This window comes from Carcharhinus amblyrhynchos, chromosome 12, assembly GCF_965287045.1.
Source record: "Carcharhinus amblyrhynchos chromosome 12, sCarAmb.v2.hapA, whole genome shotgun sequence".
Classification (NCBI taxonomy): Eukaryota; Metazoa; Chordata; class Chondrichthyes; order Carcharhiniformes; family Carcharhinidae; genus Carcharhinus; species Carcharhinus amblyrhynchos.
Genome location: NC_137335.1, coordinates 31701858 through 31727001, shown reverse-complemented (window position 1 = coordinate 31727001; position 25144 = coordinate 31701858). Strand labels below are relative to the sequence as shown.

Here is a 25144-nt window from a genome sequence, read left to right as displayed (position 1 = left end):
GACTCCAACAAACTTAGGGTGTCATTAGGCAGAATGTCAGACAGGCCAATTCCAGCTGTTATTTACCACACATGCAAAGATCTACTAGACCACTAGCTAATATCCAGTACGTTACAAGTTATTCTCACTGTATTATCTTTTATGACTGCTGATCGTGTCCAGTCAATCAACTTCAGTTGAAAAGATTGAATAGTCTTGGGACTTTGAACCTTTCCACAGTTTCAATCAAAACTACAGAGTAATTGCCCAACACAATACATAATTCCATCAGAATTAATATGAGTTCTATATTTTTTTCCATATCAATGTCCCTATTTTCTGCACATTAGTTCCACTTGGTGTTTTGACTGAGTACCCAAATGCAGGCTGTAAAACTGGCCTAATGGAACGAAGCTCATTTGAGTTTCAAGTTCCATGTGGGTCTCACTTGGGAGCACCCTTAAGAAAACAGGAATGCAACTGGTTGAAGTAGTAAACTGGTTTGTGATTGACCATAAGAATATAGAAAAGGACAAAAAGAGTAGGCCATTCAGCTCCTCAAATCTGTCCTACCATTCCATTCAATCATGGCAGTGGTGTAGTCGCTGAACTAGTAATCCAGAGACCCTGGGTAATGCTCTGGGAACCTGTGTTCAAAACCCACCTTGGCAGATGGTGAAACTTGAATTCAATAAAAATCTGGAATTAAGAGACTAATGTCCATTGTTGATAGTCGTAAAAAGCTCATCTGGTTCATGAATGCCCTTTGAGAAAGGAAATCTTCCATCCTTAACTGGCCTGGTCTACCGGTGACTCCATATCCATAGCAATGTGAATGACTTTTGACTTCCCTCTGAAATGGCTAGCAAGTCACTCAGTTCAGGGCAGTTTGGGATTGGCAATAAATGTTGGCCCAGCCGGTGATACCCACATTCCCTGAACAAATAATCTTAATTCCATGTATTTGCCTTGGTTCCATAACTCTTAATCTATCTCAGTTTTGAAGTTCTCAAGGCTTTCTGGCGACGAGAGTTACAGATTTCTGTTATTTTTTGTGCAACAAAGTGCCTCTTACAATCTCACCATGAAGGAAATGGTTTCTAACTATCTACTCTTCTCAATTCCTGTAATTGTCTTAAACACTTCATGTAGATCATCCCTTAAGAGAATACCACTCTGAATCCTGTAACCTGCTCTTATAATTAACCTCAGTATCATTCTGATGAATCTGTGGTGCACCCATCCAAATGGAACGTAACATTCCTGAGGTGTGCTGCCCGAGCTGAGCACAGTATTCTGAAGGGTGGAATGAGGGAGGTGGGGGGGAGCTTTATAAGTGATTTGAAATGTTGGAAATAAAAAACAGTATTTTAATTGAATTTGATTGTCTGAAATTATTGAGCTGTATCAGTTTACAGTTATCAGCTTCTCTATTTTTAACCGGAACAGGAATAATGCAATCAGTGTGCAGGATCCTTTCTCGGATGTTAGCGACCCAGCTTTCCAGAAATGGGGTTCTATGACGCCAAATACACCATACCAACCGAGCATGAATATGCCTGAAATGATGAGCCGAATGTCATATGAACCTAATAAGGATCCCTTTGGTGGTATGAGAAAAGGTAGCTAATATTTATTTTTAAAAAACCTTTTCCAGCTTGCCCTTGACCTTGAGCACTTTCATAAATACAGCCATTGCTCTGTATACTGCACTTCAAAAAATAATTGCAATATATATCAACACTCTCCTGGTAATGCATCAGGGATTGAATGAATAAGACCCTCCACAGTTCTTGCACATTCTCCCCGTGTGTGTGTGAGTTTCCTCCGGGTGCTCTGGTTTCCTCGCACAGTCCAAAGATGTGTGGGTTAGGTTGATTGGCCATGATAATTTGCCCCTTAGTGTCAGGGAGACTTGCAGGGTAAATATGCTGGGTTACACAGGGCCTGGGTGGGACTGTTGTCAATGCAGATTCTATGGTTCTAAATCAATATAATGAAACAAGCAAGATTAGTTGATATTTGTTCCTGTGATAGTTGGTGTATCCTATACAACTTAAAATCAAAAACCACAAAGGAACTAATTTAAGCTGCTGTAGTAATCAACATAATCATGACTTAAATCGGTAACAGTTCTGCCTTTTCTGAAACTGTTCTATGTATCGGATATCCATTTATTTTACATGGAGGCAAATTAGCAGAAATTGTTTATAGTCAATTTCACATGATTAGGAATTCGAAATTAGTATTTCTGCCATAATGATCTGTTTTTAAACTAACTTTACCTATTTCACCATAGTGCCTGGAAGTAATGACCCTTTTATGCCTCCTGGAGTAATGCCGAACAGTGGGATCCAAGATCTGTACAACCGTACTCCATCGGGAGGGATGACTAACTTGAATATGAATCAGCGGCAGCAGTATGCTTATGGATCTGGCTATGAAAGAAGGTAAATCCCAATGAGGAATTTTTTCATCAAAATAGTAGTGAATTTTTCAAATTTGATAAAGTGAGGTATGCCAAAGCTCAGAATGAAATTCATGTAAGCAAAGGAATTCTATTTTTTTAATTCATTCTCTCAATCTGCATATCATTGATAAGACCAACATTTGTTGCTTTCCCAAGTCGATATGAGAACTTGGTGGTGAGCTTTCATCTTGAACCGCTGCAGCCTGCATGGTGAAGGTGCTCCCACAATGCTGCTATTTAGGAATTTCCAGGATTTGGACCTAAAAACTATGAAACAACAGCAAATATATGTTCAATTCAGGATGGTGTGTGTGCACAGAGCTTGGGGGGGGGGGGGGTGACAATGTTCACCCATGCATCTATTGCGTTTGAGTGGTGTTGTCAAAGAACCCTTGATGAGTTGTAGGTAATGCACATTCCACTCACAGGAACCAGTGATGGCTAATTGATGAAGCAGACTACTTCATCTTCAATAGTGAAGAGTTGCTTGAGTGTTATTTTAGCTACTTACCTTCAGGCAAGTGGAAAATAATCCATCACACTCCTCATATGCCTTGTAGATCATGGAGAGAGTATTCTAAGTCAGGAGGTGAGCTGCAAAATACCTAGCCTCGCACATGTTTTAATAGACAAGCAGTTTTTGTGACTGCCTAGTTCAGCTTCTGGTCTGTAATGACCTCAGGATATTGCTGATGAAGGTTCACTGATGCTAATGCAATTGAATGTCATCAAAGGTGTTTGTAAATGGTCACTGCCCAACACTTGTGTGGTTTTATTACTGGACACTTGGCACTTATCAGCTTAAGCCTGTATGTTGTCCAGTTCTCGATGCATGAGAAGATTTTATCTGAGGCATACAAATCAGTAAACAGGATCGCTACAGCGCAGAAAAAGACCATTTGATCCAGCATGTCTGCACTGACCCTCCAATTGTGATTCTTGGCTTAGTGCCATTCCCCTACCTTTTCTCCATATTCCTGCATGTTGTTTCTATTCAAATAATCATTTAATGCCTTCTTAAAAGCCTTGATTGAACCTGCTCCAGAACACTTCCAGGTAGCATATTCTAGATTTGAACCACTTGTGTAAAAAAAAAGTTATTTTTCACATTGCATTTGTTTCTTTTGCAAATCACTAAGTCTTATGCCCTATTATTCTTGATCCTTTTATGTGCGGGAACAGTTTCTCCCCATCTACCCTGCCCAGCCTCCTCATGATTTTGAATATTTCTATCATATCTCCTCTTGGCCACCTTCTTTCCAAAGAGAACAGTTCCAACCTCACCAATCTATCTTCATTACTGAAGATTCTCATTCTTGGGACCATTCTTGTAAACCTTTCCTACACCATCTCCAACGCGTTCACATCCTTCCTATACTGTGGCGCCCAGAATGGAGACAGCACTCCAGCTGAGGTCTAACTCGTGTCTTATGTAATTTCAGCATTACCTGTGAACTTTCCCTTCCATCTTGACTCCCTTCTGTTATTCAATTTCCTTGATTTGTCCCAACACAACCCCACCCTTCCTCTATATGGCCACTGTTGTTGTTCAGTTTTGCTCCTATTGAGTTCTCCTATTAACACATTTTGCTACCTTACCTCTGCCACTATTAACACTCCTCAGTCCCTAATGGCACCATTAGCTGCCCTTTTGCCTCATGTCAATCTCTCCTTAGCTCTGACCTACCCCGACTTTCCATTCTGCCCCATCCCCTCTCCAATATAGCATTTCCATTCTTGTTTAGTTCTGTAGAAAGGTCATATGGGCCAGAATTTTACTGTCCCGCCACCAAGGGAATTGGAGCAGGTGAGAAGTCTGTGATCTTGAACAGGGTTTTATGATTTTGAGACAAGCAAGGCCATAAAATCCCACTCATAGACTTAAAACATTTCTTTGTTTCTCTCTCCATGGATGCTGACAAGCATACTTGTTTATCCAGCATTTTCTGTTTTTATTTCAGCATAACCTACTCGCTCTTGCACCCTAAGTCCCAATTGATAATGCCCTGAATAATATATGCTTTATTAACTGCTCTTTCCTGTTGTCCTGCCACATTCAATGAACTATGCATATATACATCCAGGTCCCTCTGCTGCGGCATCACCTCAAGAGTTTTATCCCTTGTTTTAAATTGTCTCTCCATGTTCTTCCTACCAAAATGAATCACCTCACATTTCTCTACATTGACCTTTATCTGCTGCCTATCTACCAACTCCATGAACTTATCTGTGTCCTTTTGAAGTTCTACACTGCCCTCTTCACAGATTACAATACTTCCAAGTTCTGTATGATTCACAAACTTTGAAATTGTCCTCTGCACACCAAGATCCAGAATTCTAGATTATTAATATATATATGTCAGGGAAAGCAAGGAGCCTAATACCCACCTCTGAGGAACAGCACTACAAATGTTCCTCAAGCCCAAAATATACTCATTGACTGTTACTGTTTGCTCCCTATTATTCAGCCAATTTTCAGCCAATCTATATTGCTGCTGTCCCTTTTGTCCCTTATGCACTGTAACTATTCTCACCAGTCTGTTGTGTGACACTTGATCAAAGAATAGAAATGCCTTTTGAAAGTCCATGTGCACCACATCAACAGCATTACCCTCATCAACCTTTTCTGATACCCCCTCAAAATACTAGTTTAACAGACCCTTTTCTAATCTTATGAGGAGGCCTTGGTCATTGATGAAACCATTGAATGTAGTTAAACCTAAGAAACTGTCCTGAGAAATTTCTTTAGAGGTGCTTTAGGTCTGAAATGATTAGTTTTCAGCAATATAACCGGCTTCATTTATGTCAGGTCTGACCCGAACCACTAGATCCCAATGACCAGTTTGTATTACCCCTCAGTTATTGTCAAGACAGTTAGTTGTCACCTCATTTCTGCAATTTAGTCCTTCTGTTTGATCAAGGCTGTGATTAAGTCAGGAGCAAGTGGTTCTAACAGAACCCAAACATAACATCAGTAAGCAGGATATTGGGAGCATGTGCCTCTGATGACAAACATTGTTGGCATCTTCCATCACTTAATTAATGATGGGGAATAATTCAATATGGCAGTAATTGGCTGGTTGAATTTGTCCTGCTGTTTGCGAATAAGCCAATTTTTCCATTGTCGTGTAACTGTAATGAAGCAGTTTGGTAAAGATTCCAGCAATGTTTCCAAGTACAGATCTTCAGCAATATAAATACAATATTTTCAAAGCCAATACTTAAGCTGTGTCATGCACTTACTTGTTTCTTGAAGCCATGTGGCATCAATCAAATTGGCTGAAGAATGGCTTCCATGATGGCACAGGCCACAGGAGAAAGAAGAGAAGGATCATCAGTTCTGGCAGAAGATGGTTGCAAACTCCTTTATGCTCGTGTTGAGCTCTACCATGGTTGAAAATGGGAGGGGGCTGTGGAGCTGTCTGTTGTTTAATTCACAACAGGTTTTACCTGATGACAGAGGGCTCACTTGACATTGTGTGTAGCATGCTGCTTTTGCTATTTAGCATGCACGATGCTATAGCATAGGCAGCTATGTGGTGATTTAAACCCAGTCTCAAGAACACCATTAAAGCTAACTTTATCCATTTAATGTTGCAGGACTTTGTGACGTGTGTAAAAATTTCAATTTGTGTTGAATTGTAGGTTATTCTTTTCATGTGGACCCTCGTGCAGTGGATAGATTGGAATGCACAAGTAAATTTAATATAGCTGATGGAGAAATAACTTTAAATTCCATTGAAGTGGGCAGGGGGACACAGTAGCACTGCTGCTTCGCAGCGCCAGGGACCCAGGCTCAATTCCTGGCTTGGGTCACTGTCTGTGTGGAGTTTGCATGTTCTCCCCGTGTCTGCATGGGATTCCTCCAAGTGCCCCAGTTTCCTCCCACATTCTGAGAGATGTGCTGGTTAGGTGCATTGACCAAAACAAATGCCGGGCAGTGGCAACCAGGGGAATTTCACAGTAACTTTATTGCAGTGTTAATGTAAGCCTTACTTTTAACTAATAAATAAAGAATTTGAATTTGTGTGCCAGACTAAAAGAATATATGCTAATCCCTTCTACAGTTAATTGTCTCGGATAGTGTGTCTGTTTATCAGTAATAGTGACTGATTTTACCTCATTTGATGATTAAATAATATATGTTTAAATGTTTTGGTGTTTGCTTGGTTCCAGTGCCTATGTGGTCAGTATCATGACCACTGAGTTTGGTGTTCATTTTAGTTTTTGTTGGTTATTTATTTAATTTGTTATTTTGTGCTCTATTCATCTGTGTTACTGCAAAAGTCGTTCCTCCTTAATTTCAGTTTTCTCCTTAATAGCATTGCCCCAAAATATTCAATGCTGTCATTTTGCAGAAAAGGTACTGCTGTCATGGACCTTTGTCCATGGTATTGCTTTGAACATGGTAATTGCTGTAATACATTAATTAGTATATGTTCCAAGAAATAAAAAGCTAATGAGATCTGTCATTTCATCACAGTGATGCAGGAACGTCTGGGGATCCAAAAATATCAGACTCAAGGATGTTCCACGCTGCCCACCAGCGTCCCACTCCCAAACCTCACTATGCATTTTGCTTCCAAACCTAGATTAAATTTTCTTTCTTTCTTTCTTTCACAAATCAGACTGTCACTCCCACATCCAGACCTGCTACCTCCTGCATCCCAAAATTTAATCCACAATCTAACATTGTTTTAAATTTCAGTAGTGACTTCTGCCCAAGCCTATTTCTCCCCATATTTGATTAGTTCCTCAGTAGGTCTTGAACAATACTATGTGAGATCTGCAAGTATTTCTGCATTTGTCACCATGAAGGAGAACATGCCTCTGTCTACATCAACGGGGATGAAGTAGAAAGGGTCGAGAGCTTCAAGTTTTTACGTGTCCAAATCACCAACAACCTGTCCTGGTCCTCCCATGCCGACACTATAGTTAAGAAAGCCCACCAACACCTCTACTTTCTCAGACGACTCAGAAGAAATTTGGCATATCAGCTACGACCCTCACCAACGTTTACAGATGCACCATAGAAAGTATTTTTTCTGGTTGTATCACAGCTTGGTAAGGCTCCTGCTCTGCCCAGGATCACAGAGAACTACAAAAGGTCGTGAATGTAGCCCAATCCATCACGCAAACCAGCCTTCCATCCATTGACTCTGTCTACATTTCCCGCTGCCTTGGCAAAGTAGCCAGCATAATTAAGGACCCCACGCACTGCAGACATTCTCTCTTCCGCCGCCTCCCGTCAGGAAAAGGATACAGAAGTCTGAAGTCACGTACCAACCGACTCGAGAACAACTTCACCCTACTGCTGTCAGACTTTTGAATGGACTTTCAAATGTACTTTCACTACACCCTAACTATGACTCTAACACTACATTCTGCACTCTATTGTTTCCTTCTCTATGAACAGTATGTCTTGTTTGTATAGAGTACAAGAAACAATACTTTTCACTGTATGTTAATCAATGTGACAATAAAAAAAACAAATGAAATCAAATGAAGGGTAGTGACTTAAAGAAATTAATAAGAATTGAGAAGAAAGGAAATGATGAGAAATGTGCAGGGCTGCTTTGAAGGGGTGTTTGCCTGTTAAAGGGACTGTATAAATGCAAGCTAATGCCGTTGAGAAAATACTAAAGTTTACAGAGTAACAAAAACAGTCAGACTATGAGAAAAAGTATGCAAGAACCTTACAGATAGAGGAAGTTCAAGAATTGAAGGCTGAAAGTTGAACAGGCTCAGCTTGTAAGAAGATTCTATCTGATGGAAGTGTGTTGGTTGAATGCTGGGAGTAGTGTCACAAAAACAATTAGGATTATATTCATTAAAATTGAATTTGTTCTGTAACTTATTACTTCTCACTTAGACTAGTAACAGAGAATATCCGACGGAACACCCTGTAACTTTAGGTAGTCAAGAAGGCATACGGCATGCTTGCCTTCAGCCAGGGCATTGAGTTTAAAAATTGGCAAGTCATGTTGCAGCTTCATAGAACCTTAGACCATACTTGGAATATAGTGTTTAATGCTGGTAGCCACACTGCCAGAAGGATATGGAGGCTTTGGAGAGGGTACAGAAAAGGTTTATCAGGATGTTGCCTGATATGGAGGGCATTAGCCACGAGGAGATATTGGAGAAATTTGGTTTGTTCTCACTGAAGTGACGGAGGTTGAGGGGAGACCTGATAGAAGTCTACAAGATTATGAGAGGCATGGACAGTGTGGATAGTCAGAAGCTTTTTCCCCAGGGTGGGAGAGTCAATTACTAGGGGCATAGGTTTATGGTGCGAGGGGCAAAGTTTAAAGGATCTGTACAAGGCAGATTTTTTACACAGAGTAACTCATTGCCAGAGGAGGTAGTGGAAGCAGATATGGTAGTGACTTTTAAGGGGCGTCTTGACAAGTACATGAATAGGATGGGAAAAGAGGGATATGGTCCCCGGAAGGGTAGGGGGTTTTAGTTAAGTCGGACAGCATGGTCAGTGCAGGCTTGGAGAGCCAAAGGGCGTGTTCCTGAGCTGTAATTTTCTTTGTTCTTTGAAACAATAGAAACAAATTCTGTTTTTTTTTCTTCTAGGCCTGAACATGGGATGGGCCCTGAAGGCAGTATGGGGCCTCCAGGAGGTCAGTCTAATATGATGCCATCAAACAGTGACCCAAGCATGTACTCACCAAACCGCTATCCTGCACAACAAAGGTAAATTATAACAAGTATGGTTTTTTGGTATTAATTCAATTGATTATTGGTTTTTTGAAGTGTAAATTTTTGCCCAGCGTTCTCTCCCCTGACTTAGTAGGTAGACAAATCAACTGATCCACCTCACATCTAACTCTAAAGTGCCTTGTTGTAGTATTGGAAACAAATCACAGTCTATCTTCTCGGTGTTGTTGAGTATTTTTCAAAACTGCCTTTAATTTCCAGTCCCACCACCCCCCAGAGAAAGGAGACATTTTCATTCTGCTTGGAACACATTATGGACCAGCACAATTGCTAGAGAGACTGCTTGACTCTTCCATTCTGAGGATTTTAAATCTGAAATTGCACTAAACACCATTTTCACCCAGACTAAATGTTTTAATTTGGTAACAATGTGTTGAAACTCTTGGCTCCTTTTTAACTGCAGTCATCTACTCTTGGTAATTTCCCAATGCAAGTAAATGTGTTGGAGGATTTGCAGGATAAATAAGTGGAATTACAGAGATATAGCCTGGATGGGATTGTTGTCTGCGCAGGCTTGATGGGCCAAATGGCTTCCTTCTGCACTGTGATTCTATGCTAAAACAGTTGGTGTTAATTAAAGAACAAAGAACAACCCAGCACGGGAAACAGGCCCTTCAGCCCAATGAGCCCGCGCCGCCGCATCCTCCTACACCTACCCTGCCCTGCGTGTCTGCGAGTGGAACCCCTAACTTAGCCAGATTCAGGGGAGAATAGTGTAGGGTCAATTTGGTATACCAATCAGCCTAAGAGCACATCTTTGGGGCGTGGGAGGAAACCGGAGCGCCTGGAGGAAACCCACGCATCCACAGGGAGAATGCGCAAACTCCCACAGACACAGGCCCAAATCCATGTATCTGCACAGCTAGCAGTGCAGATACATGTCTACCTAAGTAAACCTTAAACAAGTCCAACGTTCCTGCCTCCACCACCCTACTTGGTAGCGCGTTCCATACCCCCACGACCCTCTGCGTGAAGAACCTTCCTCTCACATCCAAATTATACTTCTCCCCCCTCACCCTTAGATCATGACCTCTCGTAATTGTACCCAGTCTAGGGAGCAGCCTCTCACTATTGACTCTGTCTATTCCCTTCAGTATCTTATATACCTCTATCATGTCTCCCCTCAATCTCCGTCTTTCCAAGGAAAAAAGTCCCAGTTTCTCCAACCTTTCCCCATAACTCAGTCCTTCCATGCAAGGCAACATCCTGGTAAACCTCCTCTGCATCCTCTCCAGAGTTTCCATGTCCTTCCAGTAGTAAGGTGACCAGAACTGGACACAGTACTCCAAATGCGGTCTAACCAACGTTCTGTACAACTGAAGCATTAGACGGCAGCTCCTATACTCTATACCCCTTCCTATAAAGGCTAGCATTCCATAAGCTTTCCTCTCAACCTTCTCCACTTGTGTCGCAACCTTCATAGACTTGTGAACCTGCACTCCCAGGTCCCTCTGTATTTCTATACTCCTAATCGGTCTACCTTTTATCACGTAGCTCCTCTCTGCATTATTCCTTCCAAAATGCATCACCTCGCATTTGTCAGGATTAAATTCCATCTGCCACCTATCTGCCCAATGTACCAACCTATCTATATCCTGCTGTATCACCTGACATTCCACCTCAGTATCCGCCAACCCTGCCATCTTGGTGTCATCCGCAAACTTGCTGATCACACCACATACGCTCTCTTCCAAGTCGTTTATGTATACTACAAAGAGGAGAGGTCCCAGTACTGAGCCCTGTGGCACACCACTGGTCACTGGCCTCCAGCCCGAAAAGGTCCCCTCAACAACTACCCTCTGTCTCCTATTGCCCAGCCAGTTCTCAATCCACCTAGCTACCTGTCCTTGTATCCCATGCGCCTTAACCTTTTCTACCAGCCTACCATGAGGGACTTTGTCAAACGCCTTACTGAAATCCATATAGATGACATCAACGGCTCGCCCATCGTCAACCGTTTTTGTCACCTCCTCAAAGAATTCCACCAGATTGGTAAGGCAAGACCTCCCTCTAACAAAGCCATGTTGCGTATCCCTAATCAGATCGCAATGCTCCAAATGCTCATACATCCTACCCCTAAGTATTTTTTCCATTAATTTCCCTACCACCGATGTCAAATTCACCGGTCTATAATTTCCAGGGTTATCCCTACTACCTTTTTTAAACAGTGGTACCACATTTGCTACCCTCCAGTCTTCTGGGACCTCACCTGTGTCCAAAGAAGAGACAAAGATTTGCGCCAGAGGCCCAGCAAGTTCATCTTTCACCTCCCTAAGCAGCCTGGGATAAATACCATCAGGCCCCGGAGCTTTATCCGTCCTTACGCTACCTAAAAGCCCTAGCACTTCCTCCCTCATAATAGATATTTCCTGCCACTGATCCACAGCTCCCTCCAAGACACTGCACGACACCGAACCCTCTCCTTCGTGAATACCGACGCAAAGTATTCATTCAGGATCTCCCCCATTCCCTCCGACTCAATACATAATTGGAGGTATTTATGCTGCATTAACAGTTAATATTAAGTTGCTTGACTGCTGATATGAATTATCTTTATCAAAATACTTATCTGGTAACCTTTTGGTGAGTATGAATAGCGTTTTTAATTTGCTCTGAATTTTACTAAGCAAAAATGGCAGCAATTATATTGGAATTTCCATGTTTGCCTTCATTGAGCTAGACCTAACACTTTAACTGTAATTAGGGATAGCAAACTTTTGGATAAAATTATGGATGACAATTTTTGGTTTGCAATCAAATTTACCTTGTCAACTAGGAACAGCACCTTTTACATCTTGTGAAGATACATAATTATGTAAAACATTTATTTTATAGGCATGATCCTTATGGGCAACAATACCCAGGGCAAGGTCCTGCTTCAGGACAGGCAGCATATGGAGGCCATCAGACTGGAATGTATCCACAGCAGCAGGTGAAGTTGTCACAATTGTACAATACAAAAACAAAACCATGAAGCTCATCATTAAAATAAACTAAATGATTGTGAACCATTATTACATTCCCTTATTTAGTATCTTACAGCTGTTGTGTTTTAAATAATATCAAATAGCATAATATTTCCATGTTGTGAAAGCTGTTCACAAAAACACATTCTCCTATATAAATTGACCTTAAAATTTGAATGATCTTTTACAGAGTTATTATAGAGTAATTATGGCACAGAGGATATCAATTCGGTCAGCCATGTCCTTGCTGGCTTTTGGTGGAGCAATCCAGTCAAGGCCATTCCCCCATCTGTCTCCATAGCCCTGCAAGTTTATTTTCCTCAAGTACTAATCCAATTTCATTTGAAATCATTGATCATGTCCATTAACCCCATCTTTGGAGGTGATGAGTTGTAGGTCATTGCCACTCACTTCATAAAAAAGATCTTCCTCTCATCTCCCCAGTACCTCTTGCTCCAAACCTTAGATCTTTGTTACCTATTCCTTGCACTATTACCTAATTATAGAATTGTAACAGTACAGACGGAGGCCATTTGGCTTGTCATATCTATACTGTCTCACAGTGAGAGCTAATCCACCAATCGCACTTCCCTGCCTTTTCCCATGGCCTTGCAAATTGTTTCTCTTAAGATAATTATCCAATTTCCTTTTGAAAGTCACAATTAATTATCCCTTCACCACACTCTGAGTATACGTTCCAGATCGTAACCATGCAATGTCTAAAAGGTTATTCCTCATGTTAGCTCGAGTTTATTCCTGTTTGGAGCAAGGGTGGTAAGGGAACTGAGGCCATGTTATGGCTTATGAGGGCAATTAGAGATAGTGTTAGGTTCAAAGAAGAAGTATACAGATTGGCAAGAAAAAGCAATAGACCTGAGGATTGGGAGCAGTTTAAAATTCATCAAAAGGGGAACCAAGAGATTGATTAAGAAAGGGGAAATTGAGTACGAAAATAAAATAGCAAGGAACATAAAAACTGACTGTAAAGGTTTTATATGTATGTAAAGAGAAAAATATTGACAAAAACCAATGTAGGTCCCTTACAGTCGGAAACGGGAGAAATCATAATGGATAACAAAGAAATGGTGGGGGAACTAAATTCTTACTTTGCTTCTGTCATCAAAGGAAAAACATGACTAATGTACCAGAGGTTCCAAGATAAACAAGTTTTAATGAGGAGCTGAAAGAAATCAGTATTAGTAGAGAAATGATTTTGGAGAAATTGATGGGATTGAAGGTGGATAAAATTCCAGGGTCTGACAATCTTCAACCTAGAGTACTTAAGGAAGTGACCCTGGAAATAGTAGATCTATTGATGGTGTCATTTTCCAAAATGTTTGGATTGTGAATGGTTCTAATGGTAGCTAATGTCAGCTACTATTCAAAAAGGGAGGTAGAGAGAAAACAGAGAACTGTAGACCGGTGAGGCTAAGTTGCTCAAGTCTATTATCAAGGATTTCATGGCGCAGCATTTGGAAAGTAGTAGTGTAATGAAAGTGAGCATGGATTTACAAAAGGGAAATCATGCTTGACAAATCTATTGGAATTCTTTCAGGATGTAACTAGCAGAGTTGACCAAGGAGAACTGGTGGATGTGGTATATTTAGACTTTCAAAAGGCTTTTGACAGGGTCTCGCATTGCAGGCTACTATACTTTAACTTTGCATATGGGATTACAGGTAGGGTCTTGAGATGGATAGAAAGCTGGTTAGCAGACAGGAAGCAGAGTTAACATAAATGGTTCTTTTTCTGATCAGCAGGCAGTGACTAGTGGGTACCACCAGTGAGTACCACACGTACCACTAGTGAGTACCAACTGTTCACGTTATATATAAATGATTTGGAAGAGGGAACTAAATGTATTATCTTCAAATTTGCAGTTGATACAAAGTTGGGTGGGAGGGTGAGCTGTGAGTAGGATGCAGAGATGCTTCAGCATGATTTGGATAGGCTGAGAGTGTGGGCACCTGCATGGCAGATGCAGTATAATGTGGATAAATTGGTAGCAACAATAGGAAGTCAAATTATTATTTGAATGGGTGTAAATTGAGAGAGGTGGACATAGAGACCGTGGTGTCTCTATACATCAGTCGCTGAAAGTAAGCATGCAAGTACAGCAGACAGTAAAGAAAGCAAATGGTATGTTGGCCTTCATAGCAAAAAGATTTGAGTATATGAATAAGGATGTTTTCCTGTTATTGTATACCTGGAGTATTATGTTTAGCTTTGGCCTCCTTTTCTGAAGAAGGATGTTCTTGCTATAGAAGGAGCACAGCAAAGGTTTACCAGGCTGATTCATGGGATGGCAGGTCTGTCATATGAGGAGAGACTAGGTTGGTTAGGATTGCATTTTTTGGAGTTTGGAAGACTGAGGGGATCTCATAGAAACTTATAAAATTCTGACAGAGTGGGGATTCAGAAGGAATGCCCCTGATGGTGGGGAATCCAGAATATGGACCATGATGTCCACTCGGGACCTGCTATGGAAACAATTGAATCCAGAAGAAAGCATATTTTCCTCGAGTTGGACAGTTCTTTATTAGAAATTACCACATGCTCTGCAATGTCACTCTCGGGGCAAGTCCCCAAAACTTGCATCATCAGGATAACGTAGCAAAGATTAAACCTAACCTGAAACTAGTAAATCTTTCTATCCTTATCATTTTTCCATTCATTTGCAAGGATGTGAGATTTTGAATCAAAAATCCTCCCTCCAAACTTTCATCCCTTTCTCATTTGATTGTTAACTTAGATAATGGGGGAATGGGACTGATTAGATTGCTTTACCATGAGGCAGTATGGATCTGATGGGCCAAATGGCCACCTCCTGTGCTGTAATGATTCTCTGACAGGCATTTAATAGTTGCAAGGTTTCTCTTTGGTGTACAATGCACTTACCCAGTTTGGCAGCAATGGGTGAAAAATCTGTTGAAGAAAATATAGAAAGAATAAGATATTTATGTGTTGAAGGTGAGGCAAATTTAATTTGATGAGTTTTTGAACCCTGACATATCTTCCTGCTTGTTTTAAATAGTGAATTGCCAACTGGCTAATTTTCTTTGAGCTACAGGGTTCTCATTTCTATGATTCCTAATTAAATACTGTTTTACTAAATGTGCATCTTGGTCAGAATTTAGATTTTATGTCTAGTCAACAGTAGATTGTACCTATAAATCAATGTTCCTTCAATGAGTGGAATGATAGTCCTATGTTTGCCAGTAGCCAATATTTGTCTTACTTTTGTTTTAACATGCAGAATTATAAACGACCCATGGATGGTATGTATGGTCCCCCACCAAAGCGCCATGAGAGTGATGTGTACAACATGCAATATGGCAACCAACAGCAGGAAATGTACAACCAATATGGAAATACTTATTCTGGGCCAGACAGGAGACCAATGCAAAACCAGTATCCATTGACATACAATAGAGACCGGCTGCAGGGCCCAGGTCCAATGCAACAACATGGAATACCACCACAAATGATGGGAGGACCAATGCAAGTATCCTCTACTGAAGGGCCACAGCAGGCCATGTGGCAATCACGGAATGATATGCCCTACTCATACCCAAATAGACAAGGCCCCGGAGCACCTCCGCAGGCAACACCATATGCAGGGATGAATCGCACTGATGAAATGATATTACCTGACCAGAGAATGAATCATGAAAGTCAATGGCCTTCTCATGTTAACCAGCGTCAGCCTTCATACATGTCTTCAGCTTCCATGGCTCCTATCACCCGACCTTCTCAGCCCTCCTATCAGACTACTCCTTCAATGCCAAACCACATTTCCAGGGCTCCTAGTCCAGCTCCCTTTCAGCGGTCTCTAGAAAACCGAATGTCACCCAACAAGTCCCCTTACCTGTCATCCATGAAGATGCAGAAAGTTGGCCCTCCAGTTCCAGCCTCTCAGGTGGCTGTTCCACAACAACAGCCACCACCAGTTAGGCGAGAAATTACATTCCCTCCCGGTTCAGTGGAAGCATCACAACCAGTCTTAAAACCAAGACGAAAACTTACCTCAAAAGACACTGGTAAGTAAACTGAAAAAGCTTGTACATTTGAATTAAGTTTGACTTCAGTACATAATTTGTCGGTACTAGTATATTACCAGTACTTTTCATTGGCTGAATGTTAAAATATACTAGATGTTCAAATGGTGGATTGAAATAATTCACAAGTGATATAACATGAAGCAGTTTGTTTTAAGCAGAACATGCAAGGAATGTTTTGTTGTTAAATCCTAAAAGTTAGAAAATTTATTGTTTATGCAAGGGATCGATTTCCATGTGTAGTGAAATTTCTGCTTAACATATGGAGCATAGGCCATTGGCTCTTCAAGCCTGCTCTACCGTTCAATAAGATCATGGCTGTTCTGGCTGTGGTCTCAATTCCACACTTCTGTCTGCTTCTTAACCCTTGACCATCTTTTCTTTCAAAAACTGTCTAATTCTGCCTCGAATAAATTCAATGATCCAGCTTCCATTGCTGTCTGGGGAAGAGAATTCCACAGACTGATGACCCTTTGAGGGAGAAAATTTTTCCTCATCTTAGTCTTAAAAGGAAGACCCCTTAATCTTAAACTGTGTCCCCTAGTTCTAGTCTTCCCCCAAAAAGGAAACATCCTCCTCAATTCACCCTAACAAGCCCCCTCAGGACCTTATATGTTTCAATAAAATCATCTCCCATTCTTCTAAATGCCAATGATTTATAGCTTGACCTTTCTTTATCAAATAAGCCTTTCATTCCAGGAATGTACCGAGTGATCTTTCTCTGTAATGTCTCAAGTGCAATTATATCTTTTATTCAAATAGAGGGACCAGAACTGTACACGGTATTCCAATGTGGTCTCACCAATGTGCTGTATAACTGCAGTAAAACTTCCCTAATTCTATATTTTACTAGCCTTGCAATAAACAACAACTTTCAATTTGCCTTCCTGATCACTTGCTATACTTGCATGCTAACATTTTATGATTCATGTGCGAGAACACCCAGATTCCTTTGTACCACTAAGTTTTGCAATCTCTATCCATTTAAATAGTGTACTATTTTTTGAATTTGTTCTGCCAAGGTGAACAAGTTTATATTTTTCCACATTATACTCCATATGCCAAATTTTCACCTACTCATTTAACCTGTCTAAAACCCTTTGCAGACTTTCTACATCCTCTTGACTTACTTTCCAATCTATCTTGGTGTCATTGGCAAAGGTCCCTTTGGCAGAAGGAATTGGAGAAACATTTCACTATGTTATTTAAATGGAGAGAGATTGCACAACCGAGTGGTACAAAGGAATCTGGGTGTCCTGGTACATGAATCATAAAATTGATGTAAATAGTAAATAATTGAGGGCCCCAGCGCTGATCCTTGTTGCACTCCATGAATTATAGCTTGCCCAGCTGAAAAAAGACTCATTTACCATACTCTCTGCTATCTGTTAGTCAATCAGTTCTTTATCCATGTTAATATGTTATCTCCTACACCATGTTGTAAGGTTCAATGTGGCAAGTACACTAAGTCTGCAGGTCATCCTTTATCCAGCTTGTTTATAACTTCTTAAAAAAACTTTAATAAATAAGTTAAATACAATTTCCCTTTCCAAAAACCTATGTTGATTCTGCCTGATTAAATTATAATTTTCAAAGTATCTTGTGATGACCTCCTTAATGGATTCTAGCCATTTCCTTGTGACAGATGTTAGACTAACTGACCCGTAGTTTCCTGTTTCTGTCTCCTTTTTAAAATAAATTTATTACATTAGTCAGTTTTCAATCCACTCAAATCCTTCCAGAATCTAAGAAATCTGCAACCACTTCTTTTAAGAACCAGGATAGGACTTATTCAGTTAATGGTAGGGCGTTGGGGAGAGTTATAGAACAAAGAGATCTAGGGGTACAGGTTCATATATCCTTGAAAGTGGAGTCACAGGTGGACAGAATGGTGAAGAAGGCATTTGGCATGCTTGGTCTCATCAGTCAGAACATTGAATACAGCAGTTGGAATGTCTTGGTGAAGTTGTACAGGACATTGGTAAGGCCACACTTGGAATACTGTGTGCAATACTGGTCACCCTAAAATACAAAGGATATTATTAAACTAGAAAGAGTGCAGAAAAGATTTGCAAGGATGCTACTAGGACTTTGATGGCTGGATAGATTGGGATTTTTTTCCCTGGAGCATAAGAGGCTTTGGGGTGATTTTATGGATGTCCATAAAATAATGAGGAACATAGATAGCTAGATAGTCAACATATTTTCCAAAGATAGGGGAATCTAAATCTAAAGCGCATATGTTTAAGGTGAGAGAAGGGAGATACAAAAGTGTCCAGAGGGGCAATTCTTTCACACAGAGGGTGGTGAGTGTCTGGAACAAGCTGGCAGAGGTAGTAGTAGAGGTAGGTACGATTTTGTCTTTTTAGAAGCATTTCGACAGTTACATGGGCATAGGGGTATATGGGCCAAATACAGGCAATTGGGACTAGCTTCATGGTTTAAAGAAAGGGAGGAATGGACAAGTTGGGCTGAAAGACCTATTTCCATGCTTCTATGACTCAAGAATGTAGACCATCTGATCCTGGGGACTTCTCTAATAATTTTCCCAGCACCTTTTCCTGGTGATTGTTTTAGGTTCCTCCTTCCCTTTTATTTTCAAGTGTCTTTGGAACATTTTCTAAGTCTTTTATTGGGAAGACAAAGTAGCTGTTCCGTGCCTCTTCCATTTTTGCTTGTTTTCCATTATCAATTCCTCAGACACTCCCTCCAAAGACCAACAGTAGCTTTAGTTGTTCCTTTCTTATTTTAATACTTATAGAAAGTTTAATACAATCTGCTTTTATATCACTGGCCATCTTTCTCTCACACTGTTCTTCCTCCTCATTTATTTGGTCATTCTTTGCTAATTGAAGTCTGACCAACCGTCTGATCAACCCTTAATTTGCAGATTTTGTGCAGTGTTCTTTCAAATTGATACCATCCTTAACTTATTTTTTCAGCTGCAGAAAACGCATCCTTCTCAAAAAGCCTTTCTTTCTTATTGGTATAAATGTTTGGGAGTAGTTAAATACTTTCTTAACCTCAAATGAAATTGTCCCAACTCATAATACTTGTGAAGTCAAACATTTCAGAAAGATTCCCCAGAACTCAATTATTTTTAAAAATGTGGTCAAAATGTCAGGTAGTGCTACGGTGAAGGGATAACTTCAGTTAACTCACTGATCTGTTCACATACATTAACAAAAAGTGCTGGAAATAGTCGGCAGGTCAGGCAGCATCTGTGGAGAGAGAAACAGAGTTAACATTTCATGTCGAATGTGATTTCTTCAGAACTTTCACATCCTGACTTTTCACGAACTGTAATTTTGACTGCTAACATAATTTTATGTAGAATCATAAAAACCCTACAGTGCAGAAGGAGGCCACTTGGTCCATCGAGTCTGCTCCAACAACAATCCCACCCAGGCCCTGTTCTAGCTTAGTTACCCTGCTAATCCCTCTCACCTATCACACCCTGGGATACTATGAGTTAATTTAACAATATCCAATCAATCTAACCTGCACATCTTCGGACTGTGGGAGGAAACCGGAGCACCCGGAGGAAACCCACACAAACACAAGGACAGCGTGCAAACTCCATGCAGACGTTGACCCAAGTCCGCAATCGAACCCGGGTTCCTGGAGCTGTGAGACAGCAATGCTAACCACTGTGCCACCGTGCCGCCCAGTATATGTAAATATACTTGTTTTGAAATGTGTATTTTCAGAAGTCGTAGGGATATGTTATTTGAAACAATTTAAATGCATCATTCCACCCTTTGGTCCTTCCGTTCTTTTCACCCAAGCAGCTAAGGCTTTCAAATAACTACTTAATGCCTTACACCATCTATGTTAGCTTTCTCTGGCACTAGAAGGGCACTTTTGTATTTAATCTTATGTATCATGAGAGAACGTCTTTCAAGTACCACTCGCCTCTACCTATATTCATTTGTGTAAAGAGGTTCAAAAAGACCTTGTTGTTTAAGAAACTGCATTTGGAGTGACCCCGAAAATGTGGGTTTGCTGCAGTCACCAGTTTAATATTGTCGACAGAACCATCCTCTCGCATGTCAACATTGTAGTCTTAGTTTGATTTGGATGGTATCGCTCTCACCTCTCCAAGTCACCAGGGCTTGACATCCTATGCACAGGATTCAGCACATAAGACATTCCATTGGTTTTCTTTGATAAAGATATTAAACAGAGGCCACATTTGTCTTTGCTAATGATAAAAGTTTTAAGACACTAATCAAGAAGAATAGCAGATTTCCTGGCATCCTGGCCAGTGATTCTTCTTTAATCAGTGGCACTCAAAGAGAAATGGCGATGTATTTTATCTGTTTGTGGATTATTTCTGCAAAAGCTACTGCCACGCTTGTCTACATAACCAAAGTCATCATATTTGAAAATAATTAATTGTATGTGAAGTGATGTCTGGTATTGAGACATGAAGATACTGTATAAATTCACGTCTCTCAATATCAAAGTCCTGATGCTGAAGTTCAGGAGTCAATGCAATAAATATATGAGACAGAAATTCTCAAGGGCATTTAAACAAGAGCACTTGCCTCTATAGCAGATTGATTTCTCTGGACATCATAAGATAAAAATTGCAAATGTGAAGAGAGGAAAGAAGATGCAGTGAGAGGCAGAGAGGTAAATATACCTGTGCCACTTCTGGTTCATGTGACTGGCGCAGTTTTTTGTTTTTAGCCTTGTCACAAGACAACCTCAGATATATAATTTAGCATCTAGGATTTAGTGCTCTGACATGAAGTGGCATCAGAAGGAGCTTGCAAGTATTTAATGTTTGGGAAAAACTATGGAATGGAATCCCGGTTAATAACAGTTCATAATTTAGATGTGACTGTAAGATTTTTTTGTCAGAATTAACTCTCCCTATATATTTTTATACAAATGTATTTACTACCTCGATACTGCACACACTTGTCAATTTTTTTATTATAAATTTGTGTCAAAATTTATTGTATTGGCACTTTCACTTCTTGCGTCTGAAAGTTGTATGTTCAAGTCCCACTCACGAGACATGAATGCATAACCCTGTTTGATACTCCAATTCAATACTGAAAGAATGCTGTACTGTCAGAGGTGCAGTCTTTTGGATCAAATATTTAAATTGGGGCCTGTCAGCAACTATAAAAGATTAAATGTGCTATTTGAAGAAGGGAAGGAGAGTTCTCCAACATCAAACATCACTGAAACAGATAGTCTGCTCATGTATCTCATTGTTATATTGTAAATCCACCCTCCAAGCAATGTAGATGAAGCAATGTTGCTACTAATAGAAGGATGTAATTACATCATGACACGTTTATATGAATGATGCTATTACAAATGTGGATATAGGAATTTATATGGTAATGCATGGCTTTAAAATGGGGACTGAATTACATTACTGTGCAAGAATTTATCACCTTCACAAATTGAGTGTTAATGCTGCATATCTTTTGATATTCGTACTAAGTGCTTATAATCTTGCACATTGCTTCTTCAGCCTTTTACACACATTACCACAAGTTCTGCAAGGTTTAGCTTGTTGAGTCTTCACTAAAAACAAGTTACAGCTGCTTTGTGAAATTTTGCATAGTAACTTATTTCATGCCTGATGAAATCTGGCACTCGAGTTTTCAAGGTCATATTATGCATAAAGCTGTATGGAGAATAAAGAATGTGCTCAAGGCAGCACAGATCTGTATTTTGTGTCTTTTCACACCTGACCCACTCTTGTAAGAATTCAGAAGCATCAGTACACATACAATGCTGTATTGTAGAAGCTTTGGATGAGGACTTGCTAACTTGTACCAAGCATCCCCTCCTTTTGGGGGAAAAAAGTACATATTTAAGTGGGCACCATTGTTCCTGTTACCCATGAGAACAAATAGGAGCATTCCACACAGTAGTAGATTTTTGATTTCAGTAACTATTTGGGGGACCATTAGCTAATTTAAATGGATAGAAAATGAAGTAATCTATTATAAGTGTGCAATGTTCCATATTGATCTTCCTTTCTGCAATCTACCTATAAGATTAAATAAGATAAACAGCACAGAAACAGGAGTTTTAACCCAAACAGTCCATGCTTTATGCGCCACTCAAGCAAGCCTCTTTCCAGCTTTTCTTATCTAAATCTATTCAGATAATGCTCAGTGTCTGGTAGAGGAGGTGGAATTTGTCTCATTGCATCTTCTACCATAGCAGAGACAATATCGCCCTTCCTTGCTGAACCACTACCATATTAATGCCTACCCTCCTGTCAGTTCATTTCTGACAACCAGTATTTTGTGCATGATTGTTTATGGTGAATTTCAGGCTTGTTTATACATGTACGTTAATGTCCATTGTTTGCTTCTTCCTCTATACATCATATAATTACTAGAAGGATATATAATGCTTTGAATATAGCTAATTCTTTATAAAAAAAAGTGTGTGAAAACTCTTAAACCAGGCCTTTTTAACTAGTCAGTACTGTTCTCTATTCTCTTAGTAATTCTCATGGAACTCTTCAATTTACAAGTCTGTTAAAATAATGGTATTTATAGAAGTGTGTTAGGTGTCGCTTTCTCTCTCCTATCTGTAAAATATAGTTGAGGAATTTGCAGTAATATCCCTTGCTTGTCCTGTACTTTTTACATTAAACACATCTTCAACTTCATTCGAATGCATGATACCACTTTATCATCTACACCTATGTTTTGCATATTTTGTCGGACATGGATCCCAATTAGAGGCTAATTCATGACTTCTCTTCAACTGCAAGAGCTGGAGAGTAGCATCACTAAATCTCATATCTCTTTGATGCTGCTTTTGCTTTTTTTTAAAGAGCAATTTGCTTTTGTCTTAGATGACCAGAATGTTTTTTTTAAATAACTCATCATCATGAAGATGCAACTTGATATCCTTTATTACATAAGATACTATATCCCAACTCAAAAACTCTTATATTTTTAAAAAATCAGAATGGAAAAGGTAACAGTTAGTTACCTTTGTGTAGAATAACTTTGAATACCATTGCCCAAACAAATCTGAACAATAAGGGTCTCGATGTTCCTTATATTAACTGATACTGCTGTTAACGGCATACATAACTATTTAATTAATAGGTTCAGAAGGATGTAGATCTGAATGTTAAATAGCCATGGATTAACTAAACTTGCTTAGACAAACTTTATGTATCTTTTTGTAAATAACAGTGTGTTTATACACAAAACATGCATCTTCATCAGGCCTAACCAAATTTGGATAGGCCTAAAGACCAAATTTTCACAGCCTGTTTCGGCGATAATCTGATTCCCTGCAACCCTGTCTAAATTGCTCAGCCCAATAGCTTAATTACATGCCTAATCTAAGCAAAAGCACTTCTAATCGGGCAATAGTTTCACCTACATTCCCACCCTATTTATTCTTGGCCTTTTGGCTAAGATCAAGTGTAGTATTGACATGCTGTACTTGGTTGAAGATATTAGGCTACATTTTAGCTTCATTTGAAGCAATTTTTAAAAGTGGCATCTCGGCTTTTTGGCTAAGATGCAAAGGAGATCAAGCCTTGGAGGAGGAGCAATGCCTACTCCAATCAACTTGGATCAGGAATGTCTCTCAACTTGTTGAGACTCTGAATTGGACTTGATTTGATTGAATTGGATTTTTAAAAAATTAATTTGTACAGCTGGCTCTGACAACACTTGCCATTCGAGGCAATGCTGTAAATTAGTAGCTTCAGTATCAAAAAACTTTCATTTTGTACCTTTGTTTCTGGGTCAGCTGATAAATAAATACCTGTCATTGCCAACCCTGAGATTAGATGTTACTATCAGCGGGCAGGCATCTGAGCTTGATGACGCACACCAGCAATGTGATAGCTGATTGACACAATCCTTTCCTGGGAACAAAAGTAGACCATTCAACCCATTGAATCTGTTCTGCCATTCAGTGTGATTATGAGTGATCTGTGTCCTGACTCTATTGACTCAGCTACCTATCCTATAATACCCCTTACAAACAAAAATCTATCCGTCTCAGATTTAAAATTATTAATTGAGCAAGCACCTACTGCTATTTGTGGCAGAGTTCCATATTTCTATCACTCTTGGTGGAGTAGACTATTCAGCCCCTCAAGCCTAGTCTGCCTTCAGTGAGATTATGTTTCTGCAGGTGTTTCCAGCCAGTTTGCCATCAAGAGGGAGCATTGCTTTCTGACCACTGCAGTGACTTTGGCTGCCCATAATGACCATGTGCATATTCCTCAGCCACAAACAGATGCAAAGTTATTAGTCATAACTTAAAGTTTGCACGTGCTTATTTTTAAAAAACAAAACAAAGAACAAAGAAAAATACAGCACAAGAATTGGCCCCTTCGGCCCTCCAAGTGTGTGCCAATCATGATGCTCTAACTAAACTAAAAAATATCCTTCTGCCTTTACTCAATCCGTATCCCTCTATTTCTTCCCTATTCATGTACCCATCCAGATGTCTTTTCCATCTATAGTGATATTTGTTCCACAATTTAATGAAGTGTTTATCACTTCCCATATTTAGGACAATATTGCAGAACTGCTGCTGACATAATTCTGAAATCTGAAAGTGCCACAGAGCTGCTACAATTTGAATAGACCCTCATACTGTTGCGAAAGCTCAAAGCACCAAAAGCCCCAGTGTTCCTGTGTTAAGAAAATACAGTATCGTTTGTGGCCCATTTAAAGAAACTTGTAACTTTTAGCCTAACCAACAGGGGATTCCAACATTTGTAAGGATTGATAAGTTCTAGTGATTGTAAATTCAGTGACCTATCTGACGTGTGTCCTTTTATTTTAAAAGATATCCTTAGAATTATAGAATGATACAGTTCAGAAGGAGGTAATTTAACTCACAGCTTTTTGAAAATACCGTCTGCAATTTGATCCACTCCCTTGCTCTTTCCCCAAAACATTACAAATCTTCCCTTTTCA

The 25144-nt window shown here is 39.9% G+C and overlaps 1 protein-coding gene and 1 non-coding gene across 9 annotated transcripts in view; both read left to right on the top strand.

The window, feature by feature from the left end:
* The window catches only part of arid1b (AT-rich interactive domain 1B), a 557854-nt gene that overhangs the window by 518256 nt on the left and 14454 nt on the right, over nt 1-25144 (top strand). For all 8 annotated transcript variants that reach the window (XM_080200334.1, XM_080200331.1, XM_080200332.1 and 5 more), the window contains 5 exons: nt 1429-1601; nt 2279-2429; nt 9032-9151; nt 12011-12107; nt 15398-16181. In XM_080200334.1, the coding sequence (XP_080056460.1) occupies nt 1429-1601; nt 2279-2429; nt 9032-9151; nt 12011-12107; nt 15398-16181 (1325 nt within the window). The remainder of the gene's footprint in view (nt 1-1428; nt 1602-2278; nt 2430-9031; nt 9152-12010; nt 12108-15397; nt 16182-25144) is intronic.
* Nucleotides 23597-23778, top strand: LOC145351276 (U2 spliceosomal RNA). The gene has a single exon (XR_013888380.1). It is a non-coding gene; the product is annotated as a U2 spliceosomal RNA (small nuclear RNA).